This window comes from Dermacentor silvarum, chromosome 3, assembly GCF_013339745.2.
Source record: "Dermacentor silvarum isolate Dsil-2018 chromosome 3, BIME_Dsil_1.4, whole genome shotgun sequence".
Taxonomy (NCBI): domain Eukaryota; kingdom Metazoa; phylum Arthropoda; class Arachnida; order Ixodida; family Ixodidae; genus Dermacentor; species Dermacentor silvarum.
In genome coordinates, this window is record NC_051156.1 from 230,787,209 (window position 1) to 230,813,721 (window position 26,513).

Genomic DNA, 26,513 nt, shown 5'->3' on the forward strand with positions numbered 1-26,513 from the left:
GAAGGGGGCCGTAAAGATCAATACCAACACGGTCAAATGGTCTGGCAGGGCAGGGTAAAGGCTGCAGGGGACCTGCGGAACTCTGAGAAGGCGGGGTCTTGCGGCGTTGACACGTAGGGCATCCTGGCGAACGAATCTGTACATGCCTCGCCAGTAGTATCGAAGACGAAAACGGGAGTATGTTTTGAAAACGCCAGCGTGGCCGCATTGGGGGTCGAAAAGCTGCACAGATTGTGTGAGCACAGATGACGAGGAATAACGAGGAGCCATCTACGGTCAACGGTGAGGTAATACCGTCGGTACAACATATCTTCGGGGATGGCAAAGCCTTGAGCTTGACGACGAACGGTGCGTGAGAGAGACACAGGTTGGCGGTGATAAAGGAAGTCCAGCAGTGAAGAGATACGGGGATCTTTACGCTGCTCGGCCGGCGTGTCGTTGATAGGTAAGAGCTGACAAATTGCAGGTGGAAGTTTGTGAGCGAACAGGGGCAGAAGGCAGCGGAGAACGGGATAGGGCGCCGGCATCTGAATGTTTGCGTCCAGAGCGATGTCATACTCTTGAAGGCGTAAAAGCCAACGTGCGAGGCGGCCAGTGGGGTCTTTCAAGGACGATAACCAGCATAAGGCATGATGGTCAGTGACGTACAACGTCAAAGTGACGGCCTTAGGGGTAAGTTGGAAATTTTCCGATTGCCCCAAATATAGCCAAACATTGTTTTTCCATCAAAGAATTGTTTGGTTCTGCCTTCGTTAGGGTACGTCGGGCACATGCGACAACGTACTCGTCAAAGCCGTCCTTGCGTTGGGAGAGAATGGCGCCAAGTCTGACAACGCTATCATCCGTGTGAATTTCAGTATAGGCGCATTGGGATCGAAGTGGTGGAGGGGACGTGATGAGCCGGCGAAGCCTCGTAAGTCACACTCAGAAATCCAAGCCGAGAGGCCAAACATGCCAGTAAGAAGCTGTGTCAAGGGGGCGATGATCGAGGCAAAATTACGGATGCAACGGTGGAAATAGAATGACTAACCGATGAAGCTCCGTAGTTCCTTTTGAGTAGTGGGCGTGGGGTACTCAGCCGCGGCGTGAAGTTTGGCAGGATCTGGCAGAATTCCCTCTTTCGAGACGACGTGGCCTAAGCTTACGGGCACCGAAAATGACTTTCTTTTTTTCAAATTTAGGCCCAACCCAGCTGACGTACGTGACCCACACAAGAACCTGCTCAAGGCGGGCAAGATGCGATATATACAGGGTGTTTCAGCGAACACTTTCAAAATTTATTTAAGGTTGCCTGTGGCAGATAGCTCAATTCTAGTTAATGAGCTGGTCTACTCGAAGAGGCGGACATTACTTGCGCAAGAAATTGAAATGCATAATCGAATAATTAACATAAATTCACTAATTAAGTTTTTAACTAATTACCTGATGGCCCATATTGCAATTTACAAATTGTAGCCGTGGAGTTCGCAAGGCGGATACACTTGGAACGAATTCTCGGGGTGACACCAGTTTCGAGATATTAATTCCAGAACTTGGCGGAGAAATGCATTGGCGTTCCAGTTAGGTTCTTAACAAAACGTCGCTTTTTGCATTGAAGCACAAAATTAACTGGAACGCCAATGCATTTCTCCGGAAAGTTCGGGAATTAATATCTCGAAACTGGTGTCACCCCGAGAATTTGTTCCAAGTGGATCCGCCTTGCGAACTCCACGGCTACAATTTGTAAATTGCAATATGGGCCATCAGGTAATTAGTTAAAAACTTAATTAGTGAATTTCTGTTAATTATTCGATCATGCATTTCAATTTCTTGCGCAAGTAATGTCCGCCTCTTCGAGTAGACCATATCATGAACTAGAATTGTGCTATCTGCCACAGGCAACCTTAAGAATTTTTGAAAGTGTTCGCTGAAACACCCTGTATATATATATATATATATATATATATACAGTAGTCTGATTTACATCGTGCTTTGCTAGGAACAGGCTTACACCGACCTTTGTTATTTTCTTGCTTTTCATGGGCTTGGATAGGGACAAGGAAAAAGGGAGAGAACGAGAAGCATCCTAAAATCGTGACGCTGAGATGTGTTCCTGCAAGGGCTGCAGAATTGGGCGCCAGCCTTACCCTCCTCGAGACCACTTCAAGATGGAAGATACGTTGAACCAGACGAAAATAGGCAGTGCTCTCGACGCAAAAAAAAAAAGCACCGACAAAGAGAACCTCAGAAGTCATAAGCTTCCAGAAAATTTTGTTTCGCTTGTTGGAGGAAGGGAGCACCCTTTAACTAGTCAAAGGAGTCGCTAGCCTCACGGGTTGGGGTAGGGGAGAAGAGGGGGGGGGGGGGGGGCGGTCGGAACAGCTTTGAGTGTGAGGGCATGCCCCCACTGGCTTAGAACATGTAGGGACAAGTAGCCCCCCCCCCCCCCCCCCTCCCCCCCGTTTTCGGAGCCCCTGTGCGTGCCGGAACTGAAAGATACGAAAGTGGTGTGCAGGGAAAGAGACACGCTGACACGTGAAATTATAGACGCAGCTGAGATTTCATAGCGGAAGGAAAAGTGTCTCAGTTTCCCCTCGGTATCTGACAAAGAAACAAGGTGGTTATGTACCTGAACGCGGGAACGTCAGATGGTGTTGTTCACTCGCTTTCTTTCTCCTTTTTTTTTTTTTCTTTTTTGGGCAGTATGAAGACTCGTGAAGTATGAAGTTTCGTGCAGCGTGATGGCTGTTGGCTCGCATCAGTGGTCAAAAATGGGTGTCGCTTTCTTCTCTGAAGTGCTACACGCATGCGTTGGAACGATGTCCGCTTAGCCAACAATAAACCGACAGTTGCAGTACAGCGTTCCTTCATTGTGTGTTACGTCGTTGTTTCGAAGTGCGCTTCCATATTCTATCACGAGTAGTCCACCAGTACACGTCTAAGTTATTAAGTTATGGGGTTTTACGTGCCAAAACCAGTTCTGATTATGAGGCACGCCGTAGTGGGGGACTCCGGAAATTTGGACCACCTGGGGTTCTTTAACGTGCACCTAAATCTAAGTACACGGGTGTTTTCGCATTTCGCCCCCATCGAAATGCGGCCGCTGTGGCCGGGATTTGATCCCGCGACCTCGTGCTCAGCAGCCCAACACCATAGCCACTGAGCACCAGTACACGTCTAAAGTAGGTGCAGGTTATAGAAACCAAGGTAGCAAAATTAATCCGGAGTCTCCCGCTGCGGCATTCCTCATAATCATATCTTGATTAGGGCATGTAAAACCACAGAATAAATTTTTTTCCTGCCAAACTAGAAATTATTGAGGTATTATTTTAGAGATATTTTGACACGGGAGGATGGCATCATTGGGGATGGAACTGAGATCCGAGGTTTTTAGCCACGCCACGTGAACCTTAGACGCAGTGCGGTTCGCAGCGCATCTCGTATTATAAATAACGAGACAGTGAAGTACGGCGATAAATATTCGATCGTATCGAAGGCTGATCGCATGCCCCTGTACGCGACTAAATTGCTAAAGCTGCATAACAAAGAATTTCCGAACAGCTCCCGTAAGTATTCGCTAAGCCATGCTCATGTCCTGTCATATGCTCATATCAAACACACAGTACGGTTCAAATACGTACGTTATGTGTACATCTCGTGTTCATGGCAAAAAAAAAAAAAAAAGAAAGGAAAAGGAGACTGCACAGGAAATGGGACAATAGCGGACAGAATAAACTGGGCGCTTTTTCCTGTGAGCTGTTTATTGCCCCCTTTTCTTTCACCCGGCAGAAAGCTGACCAACAATATCAAATTGAGGCGCTTTTGCGAAGGTTGTTATTTTCAGTGCGCAATCGACGAATGCACGAAGGAAAGGAAGACACGAGCCGAAAAAGTGCAGCATTGCTTCTGAGCGCGTCTCCCCTTCTTCTGTGCTCTCGTCGAAGGCAGTTAGCAGATCTGCATGTGAACCCCAAATGCAAAAAGAACTGGCGCACAAAACATTCTCCGCACGTTTTTACAGAGCTGAGAAGAGGTACAGACGCAGTGCACATGACCACGCAAGACAGATCGATGTAAAGTGCATTATTCTGGAAGATAAAGCAAAAATATTTATTGAACCGGCAGTTCAAACGAATTATGAATATCGTGGCATAGAGCGGAATAGGTATAGATGCAGTGATTGCAATACGTGTCCGCTTATTACGCGTTATACCGGGTGTTTGAGCGAACAACTTAATAAAGTTTCAAAACTTGCCTGTGGCAGATAGCACATTTCTGGTCTAATCGAAGAGGCGGATATTACTTGCACAAGCAAATAGAATGCATAATCGACAAATTAACAAAATTTCACAAATTAAGTTTGTAACTAATTACCTTATGACACACATTGCAATTTACAAATTCTAGCCGGGGAGTTCGCAAGGCGGACCCACTTGGAACGAATTGTCAGGATGACATCAGTTTCAAAATATTAATTCCCGAACTTTGCGAGGAAATGCATTGGCGTTCCAGTTGCTTTTGTACTTCAGTGCATGAAACGACGTTTCGTTAAGAAAGTAAGTGGAATGACCGTTCATTTTTACAGCAACTTTCACAGCGCATGGTGGCGCATATTACATGAAAAAGTAAACTAATCTGTGTTGAGGCAACTTGACTAGAGTGTGTACTTGCATGGAACACTGTTGAACAACTCATGTACATTGCAGGTAAGTAAATTTCAATCACGCACCAACACCACAGTAAAATTTGCAGTCAAATAACCTCTATATAATGACACAGCTGTGCAGGGCGTCCCATGTAAGCCGCCGTCATGTTCTCCCCATAAGAATGCTGCACACAATTCAGAAAGCAAACTCCAATTTGCTGCAAGACATGCTATGAGAAATACAGCCTGAGCATCAAAACACACTGTTGCACGTATTTAGGTAGTTTCAAACTTGCAATGCGAATAGGCTGTTTTGTCATGTTTCAAATCATTGGTGCGAGAGAGAGAGAAATGGGCTGGGAAAGGCAGGGAGGTTAACCGGAAAAGCTTCTGCGCTGGGGCCTTAAGTGGAAAAGTGTACGTAACAAGTGCAGTCACGAAAGAAAGCTTCATGCACTGGCACAGCATACTCTTATGAGCTGTGACATTTCACTTTGACCGCTGGGGCCGTCTTGATCTAGCAATCAGCGCGTCTATCTTGCGCGTCTATCAGCGCGTCTATCTTTCTCTCCTGAGAGACTCGGGAGAGAAAGGCGACATTTTGGAGCCCAGTTACAAAGAATATAAAGAAAAGGCTCGTGGGAAATAGGCCCTTACCACGTGTTAGAAGGCAAGCGGCGATTTTTCAGACGCCCAGAGTGCGGAGAGAGAGGTTCGACCCTCGCTTCCACGAAGCAAACAATGCAACTAAAGATCTGGTAACCACGTGGGGCCCAAAGAGTTAACGCGCAGATGGGCCCCGAAGTTAAATAGGGGTGACGCCAGAGGAAGACGAGTGCCGAGGTCTGACGTGATGCTCTTTGCTCCACGTGGGACTGCTGGTGGCAAAATACTTCCATGTTCTCTGGATAATCAGGGATGTTCTGTGTACCCCATGGGTCTTGCTTGTGTGCTGCTTCTTATCACCTTAGTTCATTCCGGTTTGTGATGCACTGCTCCTCTTCGTGTCTGAAAACACAAAAAATATTACTGCAGAAACTCTCTAGTGGGACAGATGGTGCATAAGCATTCTTTCGGGTCGCTCATCTTGCGCACATACGTCTCTGGCGTATCCGAACGCGTCTGGTCGTATGATGGCGACGATTGCTCGGTTTCTCTTTTGTTTGTTAAATAATCATAATTAAGATAATTAACATTAATACTGCAATTCAATAATTACGGTAATACATCTTAATTAGGATTAAATCGTCTTAGCTATTCTTAATTTATACTGATTAGCCTTAATCAGATGAATGTCAATCAATCGAAATTAGGCTTAATTAATTCACCTAATGTTATTTATTAAGCAAATTAATGTAAACTAAATTAATTTTAATTAGGTTAATTAGGCAGCTCCGCCTTTTCGCAAACTGCGAAGTTTTATTTAATATTAATCAATCGAAAGTAGGTTTAGTTAATCTTCAGTACCCTTATGATCCTTGATTGGCAACTCTAGTGGCCTGCTTTATTTCCCCACCGACTGTATGGTACGGCCGACTATATGGTAAAGTTGTTGCGATAACTGTACTGGCCTACTTTCTGTCTGCACTGACTGTATGGTATGGCCGGATGTGTGGTATGCTTACTTGTTGCGGCGGCTATCGTGATCAGTTTCCTTTCTGCACCGACTGTAGCGTATACTTGTAGTGACCTACTTTTCTTGCGAGGAGTGTATGGTATATTTATTGCGACAACTGTACTGGCCTACTTTCTTTCTAGACTAACTGTGTGGGATAGTTACTTGTTGTGGAAACTGTACTGGCCTGCTTTCTTTCTGCATTGACTGTGTGGTATGGCCGGATGTGTGGTATGCTTACTTGTTGCGGCAGCTATCGTGATCAGTTTCCTTTCTGCACCGACTGCATCGTATACTTGTAGTGGCCTGCTTTTTTGCGCGGACTGTATGGTATACTTGTTGCGACAACTGTACTGGCCTACTTTCTTTCTAGACTCACTGTATGGTATAGTCACTTGTTGTGGCAACTGTACTGGCCTGCTTTCTTTCTGCACTGACTGTATGGTATGGCCGGATGTGTGGTATGCTTACTTGTTGCGGCAGCTATCGTGATCAGTTTCCTTTCTGCACCGACTGTATCGTATACTTGTAGTGACCTGCTTTTTTGCACGGAGTGTATGGTATACTTGTTGCGACAACTGTACTGGCCTACTTTCTTTCTAGACTAACTGTATGGGATAGTCACTTGTTGTGGCAACTGTACTGGCCTGCTTTCTTTCTGCACTGACTGTATGGTATGGCCGGATGTGTGGTATGCTTACTTGTTGCGGCAGCTATCGTGATCAGTTTCCTTTCTGCACTGACTGTATCGTATACTTGTAGTTACCTGCTTTTTTGCGCGGACTATATGGTATACTTGTTGCGACAACTGTACTGGCCTACTTTCTTTCTAGACTAACTGTATGGGATAGTTACTTGTTGTGGCAACTGTACTGGCCTGCTTTCATTCTGCGCTGACTGTATGGTATGGCCGGATGTGTGGTATGCTTACTTATTGCGGCAGCTATCGATCGTGATCACTGATCAGTTTCCTTTCTGCACCGACTGTATCGTATACTTGTAGTGGCCTGCTTTTTTTGCGCGGCAATCGTGGAGCTCCTAGTTGCCTAGGGACATAATCGCTTAGGGAATTTTGAGGCACTCCGCTGAGCGTGGCACGATCATGTCTTATTCTCCTGCCCGGCACACTTGCCCCCTGCCTCTTGGCACCTAACCAGTCCGCAGCAGTGGGAGGCTGCTTTGTCCAGCACCGAGCCGGATCTCCAACTCCGGCTGGTGACCTGGGCAGAGGACGTCGCGACTAGGCACGGCCTGGACGCCACAACCGGCAGCCTGAAGGCCGCCCACAACGCTGCTTTTTAATTTTCATTACTTCGGGCCTTCTCAATAAAAGTTTTCCACCACCACCACCCTTATCTCCGGGACCGGGCGCAGCTACCTTGCCGAGCGCAGCTCGTACGTGCGTAGGGAGCGAATCGTTTAGGGCGCGTTGAATGTTTGCGGCCGTAGTCTGGCGGTGTCTGGGCCACGCCGGCCGCGCTTTATTATTTTATTGCGATAGCAATTATATGGACACTCAAAAGCAGATTTCTGCCGTCGGCGTCGCCGTCGCCGTCGCCGTCGCCGTGAGGTTCCGTATGACGTCATTTGGAGATGAAATCGTCGCCGCGCGCCGAACGCTGTATGTGCGAGTGAAAGGGCGCGAGGGGCGCGTCTTTCACGGGGAGTGAACGCGCGGCGGAGAACAAACGCGCGTTCTGCGCCGTGCTCGCTTAAGGGCTGCAGAAGTAGGCGTCTCTTTTCTCCTTTACAATCACCATATATGTAGAGCAAACGCGCCTTCTTCAGACGCGCGAGAGGCCGTGGGGGAGGGGGAGGGAAGGGAGGCGACGTTTAGCTGCGGCACCAAGTGCCTATTTATATCAGAGGCTCCAGCAACAGTCACCAACGCCGCACGCATTTTGAGCTAACGCGGTCAAAACGCCGATGGCGTCGACAACAGTTCTGCGTGTTGTTGCTACCAAAGCCGCTCACCTTACTTCGTATGACATTGCTGTGTTGCTATCGCATTCATTGCTTCGCCCTTAGGGCGAAACTGTGACATTTTTTTATTGCGATAGCAATTATATGGACACTTCTACCGGATTTCTGCCGTCGTCGTCGTCGTCGCCGTCACCGTCGCCGTCGCCGTGAGGTTCCGTATAGATTTCAAGGGCGATAAAATCGTCGCCGCGCGCCGTATGCGCGAGCGAAAGCGCGCGGGGGACGCGCGCTATCACGGAGGGCGAACCCCCCCGCGCGCGCTAGCACGGAGAGCGAAAGCTCGGCGGAACGCAAACGTGAAGGTCGCGCGAAAGACCGTGGGGTTATGGGATGGAGGAAGGGAGGGCGGCGGGGCGGCGCTGTGCTCCGGCACCAAAGGCGTATCTTAACACTCAATCTTCCACGCGAAAGCAACAAAGCGGGAAGAGGGGGGGGGGGGGAGGGGGGGCAGCTTCTCTGCCAACAACTTCTTTGAGCTTTGCCCGGGGATGCCAGTCGTCCGCACCGTCTCTTCTCTCCACACGGCTCTGACCTTTGTATGCGCTGTGCATTCGTCGCTCAGTTTCCGTTGAAGCAACAGACCGCGCGAACCTGCGCTTGCTGCCAGCGTTTTGACAGTCGTTGGCTGCGGTGATTCAGTGTGATCTATTCATGTTAACTTGTGCGCGTTGACACCACGATTGTTAATTCAGTTAGTAAGCCAATGTGTCCAAGTTTATGCAGCCGATAAAACTACTATCCCTACTCCAAATAGCTCTCTACTAATTTGCTATCGCAATCGATGCTTCGCCTTTCGGGCGAAACTGCGACATTTTTGTAGCGTTTGTTCTAGTGGCGGAAATCCTTGCAATAGTGGTGGTGTGGCATGACGGCTTTTGATCTCGGTGAACTGTGGTGGTGTAAACAAGCGGATACTGCTCGCGTTTGTACCCCGGGGCCGCGGCAGAGTCCGCGGTGCCGGGCGCCGACGCGAAGCGGCGGTCGTTGTGGTGTTGCGGAGCGCAGCGTAGCAGCACCCCAAATAAAGAAATACTGCTCCAGTCAGGTAGACTGCTGCCTCCCTGATAGTGATATTATATGTAGATAATCAAAACAGTGATGCGTTTATTTAGGAATATCATCGTTTCTCTCTCGCACCCGCTTGTCCTCGCGCCTGCGAGAGAGAAACGATGGCATTCCTGAGCTGGCTCAGCCAGCTAAGACGTTGCGCTGCTGAGCACGAGATCGCGGGATCGAATCCCGCCGCGGCGGCCGCATTTCGATGGAGGCGAAATGCAAAAACGCCCGTGTGCTTGCGTTGTAGTGCCAAAGTGGTCAAAATTAATCCACTACGGCGCGCCTCATAATCAGAACTGGTTTTGGCATGTAAAATCCCAGAAAGAAGAATTTAATTAAGTCACAGTTAATTATTATATATAGTTATTAAGGCACTCGAACCCACGACCTTCGGTATTACTTAAGCCTACGTTGATTAAGGTGCCACCATGCCACATGCTGCAACCATGCGTTGGTGTCACCATGGCGCCACCTACAAACATCGTGGGTTAGAGTGCATTAATTAACTCTATCTTAATTAGGATAGAGTTAATTCAGGCACTTGAACACACGACCTTTGGAGGGAGAAAAGTAATAGCAAGTAACAACGCGTTCGAATGAGAATGTCAAGTAATTTAATGAATCTCTCGTGAGCGCGCAGGCGTATGCTAAAGCGCCTGCGCATGCTAAAGTGATAGTCAAATTTTGTTGTCGGACAAGATAAGCCCCAAACGGTGCAAACATTTTTAAGAGTACTATTTCGAAGTTCATGTCCCGTGATATTGTCACATGACGTCATCACTTGGTGATGTGACCTTGCAACTTAAGGTTCTTAGTTGCAGAAGACTACAGCGCGGTTCAGACGAAGACAACGACAGGAGAGGCACCATGCAAAAAAAAAAAAAAAAAGACAGACAGAGCGCTGACTTTCAACAATCATGTTTATTTTGCCGGTGCACAGCTAGCTTTATAGTTAACACTTGACAAAAAAACAAAAACAAACAAGAACACACATGCGCACAGAACGCACGTGCGCATGTGTTCTTGTTCACGTGCACAGAATTGCACGTGCGGGAAATAAGTGCGTCAGCTGTCCATCCACAGTCTTGTGTAAAAAAGAGCTGACCTTCCTAGATTCAAATGCCAGGGTACGACAGCGTTATGAGCAGGTTCTGTGCGCATGTGTGATCTTCTTTTTCTTTATTTTTGTCAATTGTTCACTATAAAACTAGCTGTGCACCTGCAAAAAATGTCGCAGTTCCGCCAGAAAGGCGAAGCATCAATTGCGATAGGAAATTAGTAGAGAGCTATTCGGAGTAGGAATAGTAGCTTTATCGGCTGCATAAACTTGGACCTATTCGCTTACTAACTGAATTAACAAGTTGATGATTCCTGCTCAGCCTTCTGGTGCAGCAATGCGCGACGTCATCAGAGAGGAACCTGCGCCAATGACCTGCTCTGCGAATGTGGACCCTCCGGCCCCTCGCACCGTACCAACATACGCGCAGGTTGCTGCCGCGCCTCCAACTAGTGAACGTCCAACGTTGCCTCTACCCACATACGCGCAGGTTGGTGTCGCTCCTCCGGCCAATGCACCCTCATTACCACTTGAGCCGTCATCGCCCCATCTGACCGCACTATCTCACAGCGTACCGAGCGCCTCTTACTACCCGCCTTGGCGACCGTCTCGTCCTACTTGTTATTACTGTGGTTATCGCGGCCATATATCACGTTTTTGCCGCAAGCGCCAACAAGATGAGCGTCGCGGGTACGACCTGTGTGAACGCGATGCATATTCTGGTGGGGCCTCTTACCAAAGCCGTCGTTACGCTTCCCCTCCGCGCCGTTCCCCATCTCCGCCCGCAACGACCGAGACGCCGAATGGTTACCGTACCACCAGACGCCGACCACCTTCGCCCTTCCGCCGCTCCTCGTCACCGCTTCGGCCTGCCTCATTCACCTCTGACCGCCGCCCGGAAGACTAAGTAATGCTGTTTTCGGAGGAAAAACTGCATTCACCGACAGGACTACAATTCCTCCAGCGCACCCTTGTAATATGATGTCCGTGTTTGTTGAAGGTGTGCACGTTGAAGCTTTGGTGGACACCGGTGCGACTTTATCTGTTATGCATTCCGCTTTGCGTGGGCGTCTCAGGAAAGTTACGACGCCTTATGATGGACCCGCGCTTGTTGCAGCTCAAGGGAAAACAATCCGCCCTTCCGCGTTTTGTACAGTGCGTGTATCCATCGATGGTATCGTCCACTACATATATATTTGCTGTGCTGTCGCCCTGCTCCCACCAGCTCATTTTAGGATGGGATTTCCTTGCCTCTGCTTCTGCTGCTATATGTTGTGGGCAAGGTGTCGTACATATGACCGACACCGACTATTCGCTCGGCGATGAACCGTACCAGCCACTTCGTCTACTCGCTGCAAAAGATACCGAGCTACCCCCAGGCTGTCAGCTAATTCTGACCATGACGTCTGACGTCATCGACCATGGCGACGTGTTAATGTTACCTTGTGCGCGTTGGCTCACAAAAGGGATGGCCATTGTTTCAGGCCTAGTTAGGTTTGATAATGGTTCTGCGCTTCTCGAAGCAAGAAACACAACACCTGAGAAAATGCTACTTCCTAAAGGCACCACTTTGGCTTGCGTTGCTGATTCAGAGCCTCTCTCTGTCGTTCCCCTCAAGGCTGCTCCCTCTGAAATCCCTCCTGCTGGACATTCTGCCTCTACCTCCGCTCTTGCTGCTGTAATCAGCTCGGACTTGACCCCTTCGCAGACGCAACAGCTCCTTGCCTTGTTAAAGAAGCATGAATGTTCATTTGACGCCCATTCTTCGACATTGGGACAGACGACCGTAACAGCGCATCGGATTCAGACAGGCGGCAGATCCATCGTGCGTCGCCGGCCGTATCGCGTGTCTCTAGCTGAGCGCAAAATTATTGAGCAAAACGTCGCCGACATGCTGCAATGTGAGATAATTCGCCCCTCTGCTACCCCTTGGTCGTCTCCCATTGTTTTGGTCCGAAAAAAAGATGGCTCCGTGCGTGTCTGTGTAGATTACCGAGCGCTCAACAAGATCACGCGCAAGGATGTGTACCCCATGCCTCGCATTGACGATGCCCTCGATTCCCTGCAAGGTGGCGAGTACTTCTCCAGTCTTGATCTGCGTTCAGGTTACTGGCAAATTCCGATGCACGAAGTCGACAAAGAAAAAACAGCCTTTGCAACCCCAGATGGTCTTTACGAGTTCAACGTCATGCCCTTCGGCCTCTGCAATGCTCCCGCAACTTTTGAGCGCACTATCGACACCGTTCTGCGTGGCCTGAAGTGGAAGACCTGCTTGTGCTATCTGGATGATATCGTTATTTTCTCGTCGACATTTGCACAGCACCTGCAACGTCTCGACGAGGTTCTCACGTGCATAGCCAACGCTGGTCTTCAACTCAACACCAAAAAGTGTCATTTTGCAAGCAAGATGATCAAGGTCTTAGGTCATATTGTAAGCAAGCATGGTATTCGACCTGATCCTGACAAGATTTCGGCGGTGCTTCACTTTCCTCGTCCAGAAAAGACCAAGGACCTACGCAGTTTCCTCGGCATCGCTTCCTATTTTCGCCGATTTATTCGCGATTTAGCCTCTATAGCTGCACCTTTACACCACTTACTTCGTTCTGGTGCTCCCTTCGTGTGGTCACCTGAATGTGAATCTGCCTTTGACCAGCTAAAGGGCGCCCTCACATCTGAACCTGTCCTGTGTCATTTTGATGAGACTGCTCCCACACTCTTGCACACGGATGCTAGCGGCCATGGCATCGGTGCTGTGCTCCTCCAGCGAGACAACTCTTCGCGTGAGAGAGTCGTTGCGCATGCCAGCCGCGTGCTCACACCTGCCGAGAAGAACTATACCATCACCGAGCAGGAGTGCCTCGCTGTCGTTTGGTCCGTCCAGAAATTTCGCCCTTATCTCCACGGCCGCCATTTTACCATCGTGACAGATCACCACGCCTTATGCTGGCTTTCCACACTCAAGAACTTGTCAGGGCGTCTTGGTCGCTGGATTCTTCGTCTGCAAGAATATGACTTTGAAATCATCTACAAGTCTGGTAAAAAGCACCAAGACGCAGACGCTCTTCCTCGCTGCCCGCTTCCTACAGCCGCACTCATCAATGGTTCCGCCACCACCCCCAGTGACGCACTCACTGACGTCTCTTCTACGGCGGTTTTGTCCTTCGCCACTCTTGATCATCTCACTTCGCACGACCATGAATCATTTTCGTCTCAACAACTCGCTGACTCGTACTGTCGCCGTATTATAGACCACCTTCGTGGAGCTTCGCGCCCGCCTAACGCCCGGCTTCGTCGACAGCTGACACAATTTAAGCTGGAAAACTCCGTGCTGTACCGCCATATCCACCATCCTGATGGACGACGCTGGTTGCCTGTGCTACCTCGTTGCCTTCGTGCGCGTGTCCTTCAGGCCTTTCATGACGATTTGATTGCTGGCCACCTTGGCATCCGGAAAACTTACGACCGCATAACAAGTCGCTTCTACTGGCCTGGCCTGTCTACCAGTGTGGCGAGATACGTCGCTTCCTGCGCCATTTGTCAGCATCGCAAACGTCCAACATCAGCTCCTGCCGGACAACTACTACCAGTCTCATGTCCCGCGGAACCATTTGAGGTTGTTGGCGTCGATCTCTATGGGCCACTTCCCATGACTTCCGCCGGTAGTCGATGGATAGTGACAGCCGTCGACCACCTGACGCGCTATGCCGAAACAGCTTGTGTAAGTTCAACATCGGATTCCGAAGTCGCTGCCATCATTCATCAATCCATCATCCTGCGCCATGACGCCCCCCGTGTCCTTCTGAGCGACCGCGGAAAGACATTCCTTTCCCAACTAGTAGGCGAAGTGCTCAAAGCCTCCGGCACCGCTCACAAGACTACATCAAGTTATCATCCTCAGACCAACGGCCTGACCGAGCGGTTTCATCGTACGCTCTCTGACATGATAGCCGCCTATATTCAACCCGATCACAGAAACTGGGATACAATTTTGACATTCGTCACCTTCGCGATAACACTGCCGTTCAACGCACAACCGGTTACTCGCCTTTCTACCTTGTTTATGGCCGTTCACCCAGTTCCTTTCTCGATGTTTCTTTCTTCTCTGCCCCTGTCAGTCCATCTCGATCTTCCTGCGAAGAATATGTTTCCCGCCTCGTCCATTGTCGCCAGCATGCCCGCGTCAACACCGCAGCCAGATAGCGGGACCGCAAGGATCATTATGACGCATATCATCGCGTATTCTACCAGCCTGGCGATGAAGTGCTGCTCTGGACTCTGGTTCGCACTCCTGGGTTGTGCGAGAAGTTTCAGTGTCACTTTATTGGCCCCTACACGGTCCTGGAAATGACGTCTCCTGTTAATTATCGCGTGACCCCTGTTGTTTCCTCAACTGACCGCCGTTGCCGCTCTACCGAAGTGGTCCACGTTTCTCGTATGAAGCCCTTGACGCGGCGTTCCCCGTACCTTTAGGCAGCGGCCAGGATGGCCGCTTTCGCGCGAGGGAAATTAGTGTGGGCATTTATTGTGCACTTCTTCATCATCTGTACATTATCATCATCATGCGTGTGCCCCTCATCTTCATCGCGCGTGCGGGCGCATCATCATCAGCGTGGTCTGTGTCGAAGGCTGTTCGGGCTGGTTGTGGACGCCGCCCTTCTTCGCCGTGTCGTCTCTCGGGCTCAATAAAGGTCCGCCCTTACTGTGACGTCACAATATATATATATATATATATATATATATATATATATATATATATATATATATATCTTGCGAGACAGCTGTTCAACCTCGACGGTTTATTATGCAGGCCGTGCGCTGAAGCGAATGGCGCTGGCCATGATGATGAGTATATGCAGATGAAGAAGATGAAGGGGTAATATAATGCTCACACAATTACACCCGCGCATGGAAGCGGCCAACCTGGCCGCTGGCTATGGCGGCGAACGCCGTATGAAAGGCTTTAAACGTGAAACATGCACAATCTCTGTGGTACGGCAGCGGTCGTCCAAAGGCGTAACAACGGGCGCGACACGATAGTTAACTGGCGAAGTCTGTTCCTGAACTGTGTAAGGCCCGACAAAACGGGACTGAAATTTCTCGCATAAACAAGGAACGCGATTTGGAGTCCACAGCAACACTTCGTATCCAGGCTGGAAGGAAACGACACGGTGGGATGCATCATAGCGAGTTTGGCGGTCTTGTTGACTGGCGTCGGTGTTGAGGCGGGCGTGTTGGCGACACTGGGTAATTCGCGAAACAAATTGCTCACACGTTGATGTGGACGAGGGCACGGGGACGTCAAAGAAAGAGACGTCGAGGACAGTGATTGGTTGACGACCATACACAAGGAAAAATGGCGAGTACACCGTTGTGCGTTGGACGGCCGTGTTGTAAGCAAAGGTGACGAATGGGAGAATAACATCCCAATTGGTGTGATCAGGGTTGATGTACATTGAAATCATGACGGACAGCGTATGATGAAAGCGCTCTGTGAGGCCATTAGTTTGAGGGTGGTAGCTGGAAGTCGTTTTATGGATGGTATTGGACGCACGGAGAACATCGTCGAGAAGTTTAGACAGAAAGGTCCTGCCGCCGTCACTCAAAAGAATACGTGGGGCTCCGTGTCGTAAAAAGATAGTTTCCAAGAAAAAATGTCACAGTTTCGCCTTAAGTGCGAAGCAATGAATGCGATAGCAGCACAGCAATGTCATACGAAGTAAGGTGAGCGGCTTTGGTAGCAATATGAATTGTAGTAAACATGAGCTTTAAGTAAGCAGGTGTGCTGCGGCGTAAGTAGACCGACATGAAGAGAGACTGGATGACCACGAGAAGGCGCGTGTGAAACAGTGGTGTTGATGAGAAGCGCTTCCCGTGGGCAGCGCGTGCGAAGGGACACACCGGTAGCGCTGCACTGCCGATCCGGGCAGCATTGCATGTGTAGCTTGCGTTGGAAAATGTGGCCCGACTATTACTAACTGAATGAACAAGCGTGGTGTGAGCGCGCACAAACAAACACGAATAGATCACACTGAATGACTGCAGACAACGACTGTCAAAACGCTGGCAGCAAGCATACGCCGCTGCGGGCGAAGGTACGTGCGTCTATCGCTTCAGCGGAAACTGAGCGGCGAATGTACGCGCATAAAGGTCAGAGCCGTGTGGAGATAAGAGACGGTGCGCGCGAGCGACGAGTGACGAGCGCGGTTGTTGGCAGAGAAGTGCCCCCCCCCCCCCCCCCCCCCGCTCCCTCCGGCGCTCGCTTCCCGCTTCCTTGCTTGCGCGTGGGAGATTGAGTGCGTTCGCTCTCCGTGATAGCGCGCGTCCCCGCACGCTTCCGCTCGGGCATACGGCGCGCGGCGAAGATTTTATCTATAGGGAACCTCACGGCGACGGCGACGACGACGGCGACGGCGACGCCGACGGCAGAAATCCGGTTGAAGTGTCCATATAATTGCTATCGCAATAAAAGGATGCAACGTCCGCTGCGGAACCGGAAGGTAGTGCGGCTGTTTCAGCGTACCGTGTCAAGTGGTCTACAGCTGTGACAATCCATCGTTTACCGCCAGCCGATAAGGGTAGTGGTCCATACAAGTCGATAGCAACTACTACGAAAGGAGCTTCAGGACACGGGACAGGTTGTGGCAGTCCAGACGGAGGTGAGGTCAGTCGTTTGCGGTGCTGGCAGATCGAACAGGAAGCCACGTATTTTGCTACGCTTGTTGCAAGTCCAGGCCAAGAGAAGCGGCTGCGAATTCGCTCATAGGTTTTATGAAAACCAAAGTGACCGGCAGTGGGATCGTCATGAAAGGTCTCCAGTATCTGGGTCCGAAGTGATCGGGGAACTACAGGGACCCAACGGTGTCCTTCGGGATGAAACACGTACCGGTATAGCACCGAATTTTCAATCTTATATATATATATATATAACATAATTAGTGACCTCACCACGCTTTCATATATAAAAGGGAGACCCGTCTAGCCACTCATTAAGTTCATTCTAAGACTGCCATGGGTAGACCACGGAAATTAAAGACACCGGACGAACAGCGGGAATACAATGCTCGACCACCTGTGGTGTTTGATACAGCTTCGCTGGACGGGATGGCGGCCAATATTTTTTTTTTCGCTTCCGGATATGTTCTTGACTTTCAGCGTGACCATTTCTTGCATTCTGAGCAGGGTCTAGTGGCATGAGGCCCTTCGCAGTTGGCGCACCTGCGAACTCTCCTGCGCACACTGTTCTTCGCCGTGGTTTGCTAGACTACATTTGGCGCAAGTGGGATTTCCTTGGCATGATTGTGAGCCGTGCCCGTATCTTTGACACCGGAAGCAACGCAAGCGATTCGGTACATACGGCCAAACCCTGAGCTAGAGGTATGCCACATGGACAGCTGTTGGCAAAGTTGAAGAATTCGATGTTATAACTACATGTTTGGTTCTTGTTTCGAAATTTTGCTTTCGCGTCTTTACTGACCACACCGATCGCACTGCTTCTTCTTTCAAACCTTCTTCAATTCCAGTGTTTGTGCACTTCACAAGTTCATCACTGGAAATGACTCCTTATGCATAGTTCAACATCCGGGGTTGAGTGACACGGACTTCACAATATTGCTGCGTACTTCACAATCTTGCTCAACTTCTTGATTTTCTCGCTTTGTTCTCTAGTAAATACTTCGACCAGAAGGTCGCCCGTGGAGATTTTATTTGCTTTATAGTAATTTCCTACGCATTCATCTATTGCCTTTGCAATAGCAAATAGGGACATGTCATATTTTTTTCTCACTTTCAGATTTGATTACAGAAAACTTTGTGACCTTATTCTCTCTCTGGTTTAGAAATATTTTTGTTGCTTCGGTCCTGTCCCGTTTCGCCGCGGATCGTTTCTTGTTGGTGGAGTTTGGGATTTCGTTACAGAAAAAAAAAAAAGTCGCAGTTTCGTCCAGAAGGCGAAGCATCGATTGCGATAGCAAATTAGCAGAGAACCACACGAAGTAATGATAATACATTTACCGGCCGTGTCAACTTCTAAACATTCGCTTGCTAATTAAATTAACAAGTATGGTTTGAGCGCGCACAGCAAACATGAACACATCACACTCGATAACCGCGGACACTGACTATGAAAACGCTGGCGTGAGGAAACGCAGCAGCAGCAGCAGCGAGCGGAGTGACCTTCGTGTTGTCTATCGCTTCAACACAAACTGAGCGCCAAGAGCGCACAGCACGCACAAAGCTACGAGCCGCCGACGCACTTTGCCCCCAACGCCGATCGCTCTCAAGATACGGCCGCGCGCAGCACGCAGTTGCCGCCGGAGCAGAATGCTGCCTGTTTGGTGACGGAAGACGGCAGACGGCGCGTGACGGAAGACGGCGCGCTTCCTGCCCGCTTTCCTCCCTTTCGCGCGGACGAGATTGAGCCGCGATCGCCGGCTCCACTCGCATGTTTTCACTCGTACATACAGCGCAGGGCGCGGCGACGGTGTTATCGCCCTTGGACTTTATACAGAACCTCAACGCGACGGCAACTACGACGGCATAAATTCTCCTGTAGTGTCTATATAATTGCTATCGCAATAAAACTTATGTTCAGCAGGTATACCGGCTACCCACCGCTGAGCCCTGCATGATAGCGTGTAATTTAACGCTATCCGTAGAAATCCATGGTCATGTCCAAAAGAGGCCAACTGCATAGGGTTAACCCTTGCCACCAGGAAGTAGGAAAAACACGGAAGAAAGAAGTAGACAGGACCGATAAGGAAATAAACTGGATAGTGATAGATAAGAAAAGGTGATAGGACAAGGCGACTGGCGGTTTCCCTCGAGTGGGTAAGACCGGGAGTACGTGAAGCCAGGGCCAAAGTGGTGTATTACCTTGAGGGGCCTTAAAGGTCCTATAGCACTCAGCGTTGGCTCAACCACCAGGACCCATTTTTCCCCGCACACGGATAAGCTGCGCACGGCTACAGGCGGGAGGGGTTCAACCCCTATGTGCTCGGATCCGTGGTGTCGCAACACACCAAACGCCTGCTGACGCAAAGGTAACCTTTCTTTCTTGATTTCATTGTTCCGTAGAGAACAGAGCCGTTCGCAAGTATACATCTATTGGGGGCGGCGGGAGAAAAGGAATCTTTTCCGAGCGCGGAATGTAAACCTTCACGCGCCTCAAAGCTTTCGCGCGACAGCACGTGCCAGCAGGTCGTTCTTGCTTACACGACTATGTTACGCTCTGTAGGAAACTCTATGCACTTAACAGGCGAAATTACGAAGGCATGTCCGCAACAGAGCAGCGTATACTACCTTCGCGCATTGCATATTTTCACAACCGTCCGAGATAGCACTGGCTGTCTAACGAAGTATGAGGAAATATTTTACCGTTGCAAATGCCAAATAATAAATTATTAATTTGTGAGAACTGCGTTCCTCATGAAGGTTCTTTTTAAATTGGTATAATCAGTGTTGGCGTTCGGCGACGAAAGCCCCCCCCCCCCCCCCCCCGTAACTCGTTGCGCGCGCGCTTTTTACATCGGCCCCGTGCATCGGCAGGAAAGTACAGTGGAGCTAGTCGGTATGTATTCATTGTGGCTGAACAGCGCAAGGGGAAAAAATTCGATGACGTTTAACTCTTGTAAACCAAGTTATCACGAGCGAAAGGTCCGTCTGGCTTGGTTCTGCAAAGACTGTGCACACAGTGTTTCATTAATGCACGCTTCCGCGCTTGTTCTCTATAACGTGCTAATCTGGCCTCCCTTTGCTCCGGTGTTTCAGCGGCCAGCTCCGCCTTTGCTTGAGATTCCACAGCCTGCCGTCTAGCTATATCTACTGGATGATTGGATTCAGCCTGTCGCTTGCGTTGAAGCGCGCGCACAGACGGCACAGACGGCGCGAGATAAGCGACCAAGCGCCAGCGAAGCAGCCGTTGAACCCTCGCCTAGTCACGTGGCTCCAAGCGAGCGCAGCTGCGACGTCTCTCTGCAGCGGATCACGTGGCGTGACGCCACACCTGCCACACTTAATTGCGCTCCGGCGGCTTAAGGTCATGGTGACACGATTAATGACCTTGCTAGACATGGCGCAGTAGAGCTTTCGCTTTAAAAAGGACAACACAAGGCGCCGACTTTCCACTAAAGTTTATTGTCACGTGCATGAATATATATGCACAGGATATAGCTAATATCACGCAAATAATTTAAGCAACATTAAGTAAAAAGACAAAAACGCGCGAAAGACAAGCAAAAGATCACCAGCCCTTCCCCTGTCGAGAAAATGGGGGTAAACGAAGCTTGTCGTGAGTGTACCTGCCCTTCGTGGTGATTCTCTCTCTCTCTCTTTATTTCATTGCTTTTTATTGCGATAGCAATTATATGGACACTTCAACCGGATTTCTGCCGTCGGCGTCGCCGTCGCCGTCGCCGTCGCCGTGAGGTTCCGTATAGATAAAATCTTCACCGCGCGCCGTATGCCCCAGCGGAAGCGTGCGGGGACGCGCGCTATCACGGAGAGCGAACGCACTCAATCTCCCACGCGCAAGCGAAGGGCGCTGCGGTCGCCGAGGTCTGTGGACGTGCTCCTATCGGCTCCGTCATCTTCACATGATTCCGCAGCGATTTCTATCCAATTTCGCCGAAGTTCTTGCACCAAGAGTTTCGTTAAGTTCCAAGGAAACCGTGGATACCCGATTTGGAGGTAGGGCACCATTTTTGACGAATCTACGAGAACATTTCTACCGCGTCCACGCCGCTACCGAACTGACCCTAGGCGTGCACACCAGACGCTAGGCTCAGCCGACGCGTTCGCCGCGCGCCGGTCGGAACGCGAGAGCTCGGCGAGACGCCACCCGCCCTTCGCGCTAGGCGCGACACGGAGAGAATGGCGACTTCCAGCGAAGAAATGGATAGCTCTGCGGAGGAGTTACCAGCAACTCCGACTACTTCAGCAATACCTAATGAGCAAGAGGACAAGACGGGCTGGAAAGTGGTGATCAGCCGGAAAACGAAGAAGAAGGAACGCGCCGAAGCAACTGCGCCACAGCAAGCACAACATACAAGCGGCGGGCAGGTGAGCTCTTCTCGCACGCCTCCTAACATTATGAACCGGGTGATTAGAGCCTCACGCATGCCACCCCTACCGCAAGACAACATCAAGGTAGTGCTTCGCCCAAAGGGCGGCTTGAACATACAAAAGATCGGACCGACCTCAGTGAGTAAAGCCCTCATGGCAGCAGTAGAACTTAATCCAGAGCAGACCACGGAGGACATTATATGTCCCAATATTACGCAGAATATCATGGTGGCGAGCACGCCCTTTCGAGAAAATGCAGACAAGTATGCGGACGTAAGGGCTATCCGAATAGCCGGAAAAGAGTACGCAGTCAGCGCTTACGAAACTGCCCCAAGTGACACCTGCAAGGGGGTAATCAGATACATCGACACTGCCGACGATCACAGGACGATTGAAAGAAACATCGTGAATGACCGCAACCCCTTGGCACTAGCGGCGAAAAGAATCAAGAACTCAGGATCAGTGATCATTGTGTTTGATGGACTTCGCGTCCCAAACTTCGTAAGATATGGACCAACACTGGTACCCTGCTCCTTATATCGCAAACAAGTGGACATATGCTACGTATGCGGCAAACTCGGACATCGTGCGGACGTTTGCCCCGAGCCGGGCTCCACCGAATGCAGGGGCTGTGGACTTCCTAACCCCACCTCATCCCATGTGTGCGATCCGAAATGCAAGCTGTGCGGGGGCTTGCACGCGACAGCGGACAAGGTGTGTAAGAACCGCTATCTCATTCCATACGTAGTACGCGCACGACGACAACGAGCACGACTGGAGCAACAAGAGAAGGCACAGCTAGTCGAAGAAGAAAAGCAACACGCGGAACGAGGCCGATCTACGTCGAAGACGCCGGGACGCAGCCGCTCACGCTCTCGATCGAGGAGCCACACACCTGCGAGGGCAAGCAGGAGTCGTTCAAGATCACAGGTGCGCTTCGGTGGAAAGAACAACGGAGGCGACGGCACGTGGGCAGACAAAGTCAGAGGAGCTACGACGACCACGCCAAAGGAAAGTGAGTCCCGCAACCCAGATAAAGAGCGGATAGCTATGTTAGAACAGGAACTAAGAGAGCTAAAAGCCGCTTATACTAAGCTAACACTCGAATTAACTGAAATACGTAAAGCGAACATCAGTAGGCCAACGCGCACTCCCGGACCACCAACCGACATCGAAACTCCCCAGCCAGTTGAGATTGCGAGACAGGGAGAACAATGCGAAGAATGCCCGCCTCCTAAGAAGCGAGCTGTAACGCAACCGCGAATGGCCGTGCGATCAGACGTTAAGGACGCCATGGACGCCATGAGCGAGAACATGAGGCTCATGCACGAGAGCATGGTGCGAATGAACGAGAAAATGGATATATTTAGCACGCGAGTTCAGAAAATGGAAATGTATTTAAACAACACTGTAGCACCGTCCCTGGAGAGGATGAGTTCACAACACGTCGGTGCGCAAGGCCCACCACATGACGGTTTCACTGCAAGTGAAGGGGGCTACAACAGCCAACATGGCAATGACAAATAAGACACGAAATCTCCGCATCTGGCAATGGAACTGTAGGGGGATCGCCTCAAAAAAGGCGGTCCTCCTGCAGATGGTCAAATCAGAAACCGAGAAGCCACACGTCATCTTCCTACAAGAAACACTCGTAACTGAACTGGCCCTTACGGGATATAAAGCCGAAGCCCACAGAAACGAGCAAGGCAGAGGCGTCGCTATTCTGATTGGAAAGAAGATCCCGTACATTCGGCATGAAATCCGCAACGCAGCCTGCTATCTAGAACACCTCACGATCGAGATCATACCAAATGACCACGTAGGGAACAAGCAAAGCATTTTTCTCACTAATCTGTACAGCAGCCCTAAGGACAAGAGGCAAGCATTCAGAGGCATACTGGGCAAGATCGCGCGCCTCGCCAAAGATAGTCCGCTGATTGTAGGTGGGGATTTTAACGCCCCACACCAGGCGTGGGGCTACGCGTATCCCTATAGCAAGGGAGATCGTCTTCACACGACAGCCTCCGATCTCGACTTCACGCTGATCACAGACCCAGAAACCCCAACTAGATGTGGCACTTCCACATGTCGAGACACCACACCGGACCTCACTTTCGTCCGGGGCGTAGAGAAATGTGCCTGGCACAACTCGGGCATAGACCTTGGCAGTGACCACTATATTCTCCGAATTGATGCAGAGCTACCGGGAAAGAAGCAAAGGGAGTACAAACTAATCGATTGGGACAAATTTCGTGCAATACGGACGCAGCCATCCAACTCAACAGGAGCAAACACGAAGCATACGATAACTAGTTGGACCAAACAGCTCAAAGCAGACATCGTAGCCTCGGAACGAACGATTACGACGGACGTTAAGGTAGAGAGAATGGACAGTCGGCTAGCGAATCTACTCGAAGCCAAACAATCCATACTAGCCAGGTGGAAGGGTCAACGTTTCAACAGAAGACTACGAAGGAAACTCGCCGAACTCAACAAGACCATTGAAGAATACTGCGTGGTTCTCTCCCGACAACAATGGGACGAAGTCTGTAACTCCCTCAACGGGCAAATACGCAAAGGGAGTGGGTGGAGGCTCATAAAACACCTCCTCGACGAAAACGGAACAAAGTCCAAAACTATGCAACGAATCAGGCTAAGCAAATTAGTACACCACGCGAAGCAAAGCAGTACTGCCGAAGCACTTATAGAAGACCTTGCCAAACGGTACTTACCGCTTAAATCGGGGCAATCTCGTAGCTTACAAAGGAAGAACTACGACGGTGTCCCAAACTCGGAGCTAGATGCGGACTTCACAGAAAGCGAAGTACGCTTCGCAATTCACAACCTCAACAGTAACTCTGCAGCAGGCCCCGATGGTATCACAAATCGGACTCTCCGAAATTTAGACGACACATCGGTCATGTTCTTAACGCAACAAATCAACGAAGCCTGGAAAACCGGCCATCTACCTGCAGAGTGGAAGCATGCCAACACGGTCCTCATCCCAAAACCGGGCAAGCCGCTGGGGCTACCAAACCTGAGGCCGATCTCACTAACGTCATGCCTTGGAAAATTAGCCGAACACGTCATCCTGAACCGACTATCGGAATACGTAGAGGAAAAGGAGTACTTCCCCTACAATATGATCGGCTATAGGCCGGGTCTCTCAACGCAAGACGCTATGCTAAGAATCAAGAAAAGTCTGCTGGATCGCCCCACACGAGACACCAAGGCGCTACTAGGACTTGACGTGGAACAAGCTTTTGACAACATCCAACATCAAGCCATTCTCAAAGCCATATCTGAACACAATCTTGGAACACGTTTCTACCGCTACGTCAAGGCGTTTCTGGAGGATCGAACGGCCACTCTCCGGATAGGCGAGCACATCTCGGAGATCTTTGAACTGGGCGATAAGGGAACACCGCAAGGCTCGGTACTTTCGCCATTCTTATTTAACTTAGCGATGACAAAGCTCTCTCGCGCACTGGGTGAAATTGCAGACGTGGAGCACACCATATACGCAGACGATGTCACCATCTGGAGCACTGGTGGCAGTGATGCGGAATTAGAATCTCGCATGCAAGAAGCCATCTCGGTTACTGAAGCCCATCTCACCCCAATGAGACTTCGCTGCTCTTCCAGAAAATCCGAGCTACTCATCTACCATCCCCCAAGACCAGGGCGCCCGTCCAACGACTGGCGCAGAAACCACACTCCATGCATTGAGTTACACGACAGGGACGGAAATCGCATACATACGGTTGACAAAATACGAATCCTAGGACTAATCATCCAAAGTAACGGCTCCAACTGGGTGATGCTGGACAGCATCAAGATCAAGATTGCGAACGCGATCCGAATGTTTCGGCGCATCATGAATAGGCACAGGGGACTGAGCGAGGACAACGCCATTAGAATGGTGCACGCTTTTGTACTCTGTCACATCACATACGTGGCTGCGATGCTCAACTGGAAAAAAGAACACCGGAAAAGGCTCGAAGTACACATACGACGAGCTTTCAAGACAGCGTTGGGGCTCCCCGATAATGCCTCCACTGATCTACTCTTACAGCTAGGAGTGCACAATACCCTTGCCGAAATCATCGAGGCTCAGCACACGGCACAGATCGCACGCCTATCAGGCACCAAAGCGGGCAGAGAGATTCTCGTCAAGCTCAGCCTGAACACCATAGCGGAAAGGGACAACGTCTTGCAGTTACCTAAAGTCATGCGAGAAGCAATTAAAGTGCTCCCCTTCCCAAGAAACGTACACCCGATCCACAATCAAGGAAGAAGACTCGCCCGCGCCAGAGCACTCGCGGCAGACGCGACAAGGTTTCCCGACCAGACAGCTTTCGTGGATGCTGCGTACATACCGGGAAAGCACGCCTACTCGGTAGCAGTAATCGACGGACACGGGCGAACGCGCAACTCACTCACGCTCTACACTAAGAAGCCAGATGTAGCTGAACAAGCAGCGATAGCACTAGCGCTCAAAGACTCGAGCTTCACAACTGTATACAGCGACTCTAGAGCAGCCACTCGAGCTTTCGCCAAGGGCGGGATAGACAAGACGACGCTACGAATCTTAGGCGGAAGTAACATCACCGATCACTCGATCGTATGGTTCCCGGCACACATGGGCAGCTTAGGGGGCGGCCTGCGGAATCTCAACGAGATCGCACACGAGGCGGCGCGAGGACTCATCGACCGCGTCCCTCCGGTTTCCCCCGCTACCCCGCATATCGAGTACAGGGATCAATTATTCACTTACAACGAGCTCACTAAACACTTTTATCTAAGCAGACGACAGTTCCCCCTCCCGGATAAGAAATTAACGCGCAGCCAATCAGTCACGCTACGCTTGCTCCAAACGAACTAATACCCCAACCCCTGGCGCATGAAGCACATCGACCCAGACTACGACGGACAACATGTGTGTGAACATTGCAGTGAACGTGTTGACTTGAACCATATGCTGTGTGGTTGTGCATGGAGTGACGATTACGCCAAGAACAAGGAACATTGGGACATAGTGCTAAAAAGTGCTTCACTACACGACCAACTTCGGGCTGTCCAGAAGGCCCGCGAGGCGGCGGAGAGCTTCGGGCTCTCTG

At 50.3% G+C, this 26,513-nt stretch overlaps 1 protein-coding gene across 1 annotated transcript in view; it reads right to left on the bottom strand.

The window, feature by feature from the left end:
* Positions 1-5,278: 5,278 nt before the first annotated feature.
* The window catches only part of LOC125939681 (uncharacterized), a 173,392-nt gene continuing 152,157 nt past the window's right edge, over positions 5,279-26,513 (bottom strand). Inside the window, exon 7 of the mRNA XM_049664965.1 lies at positions 5,279-5,632. Coding sequence (XP_049520922.1) covers positions 5,592-5,632 — 41 coding nt within the window. The 3' untranslated portion in view covers positions 5,279-5,591. The remainder of the gene's footprint in view (positions 5,633-26,513) is intronic.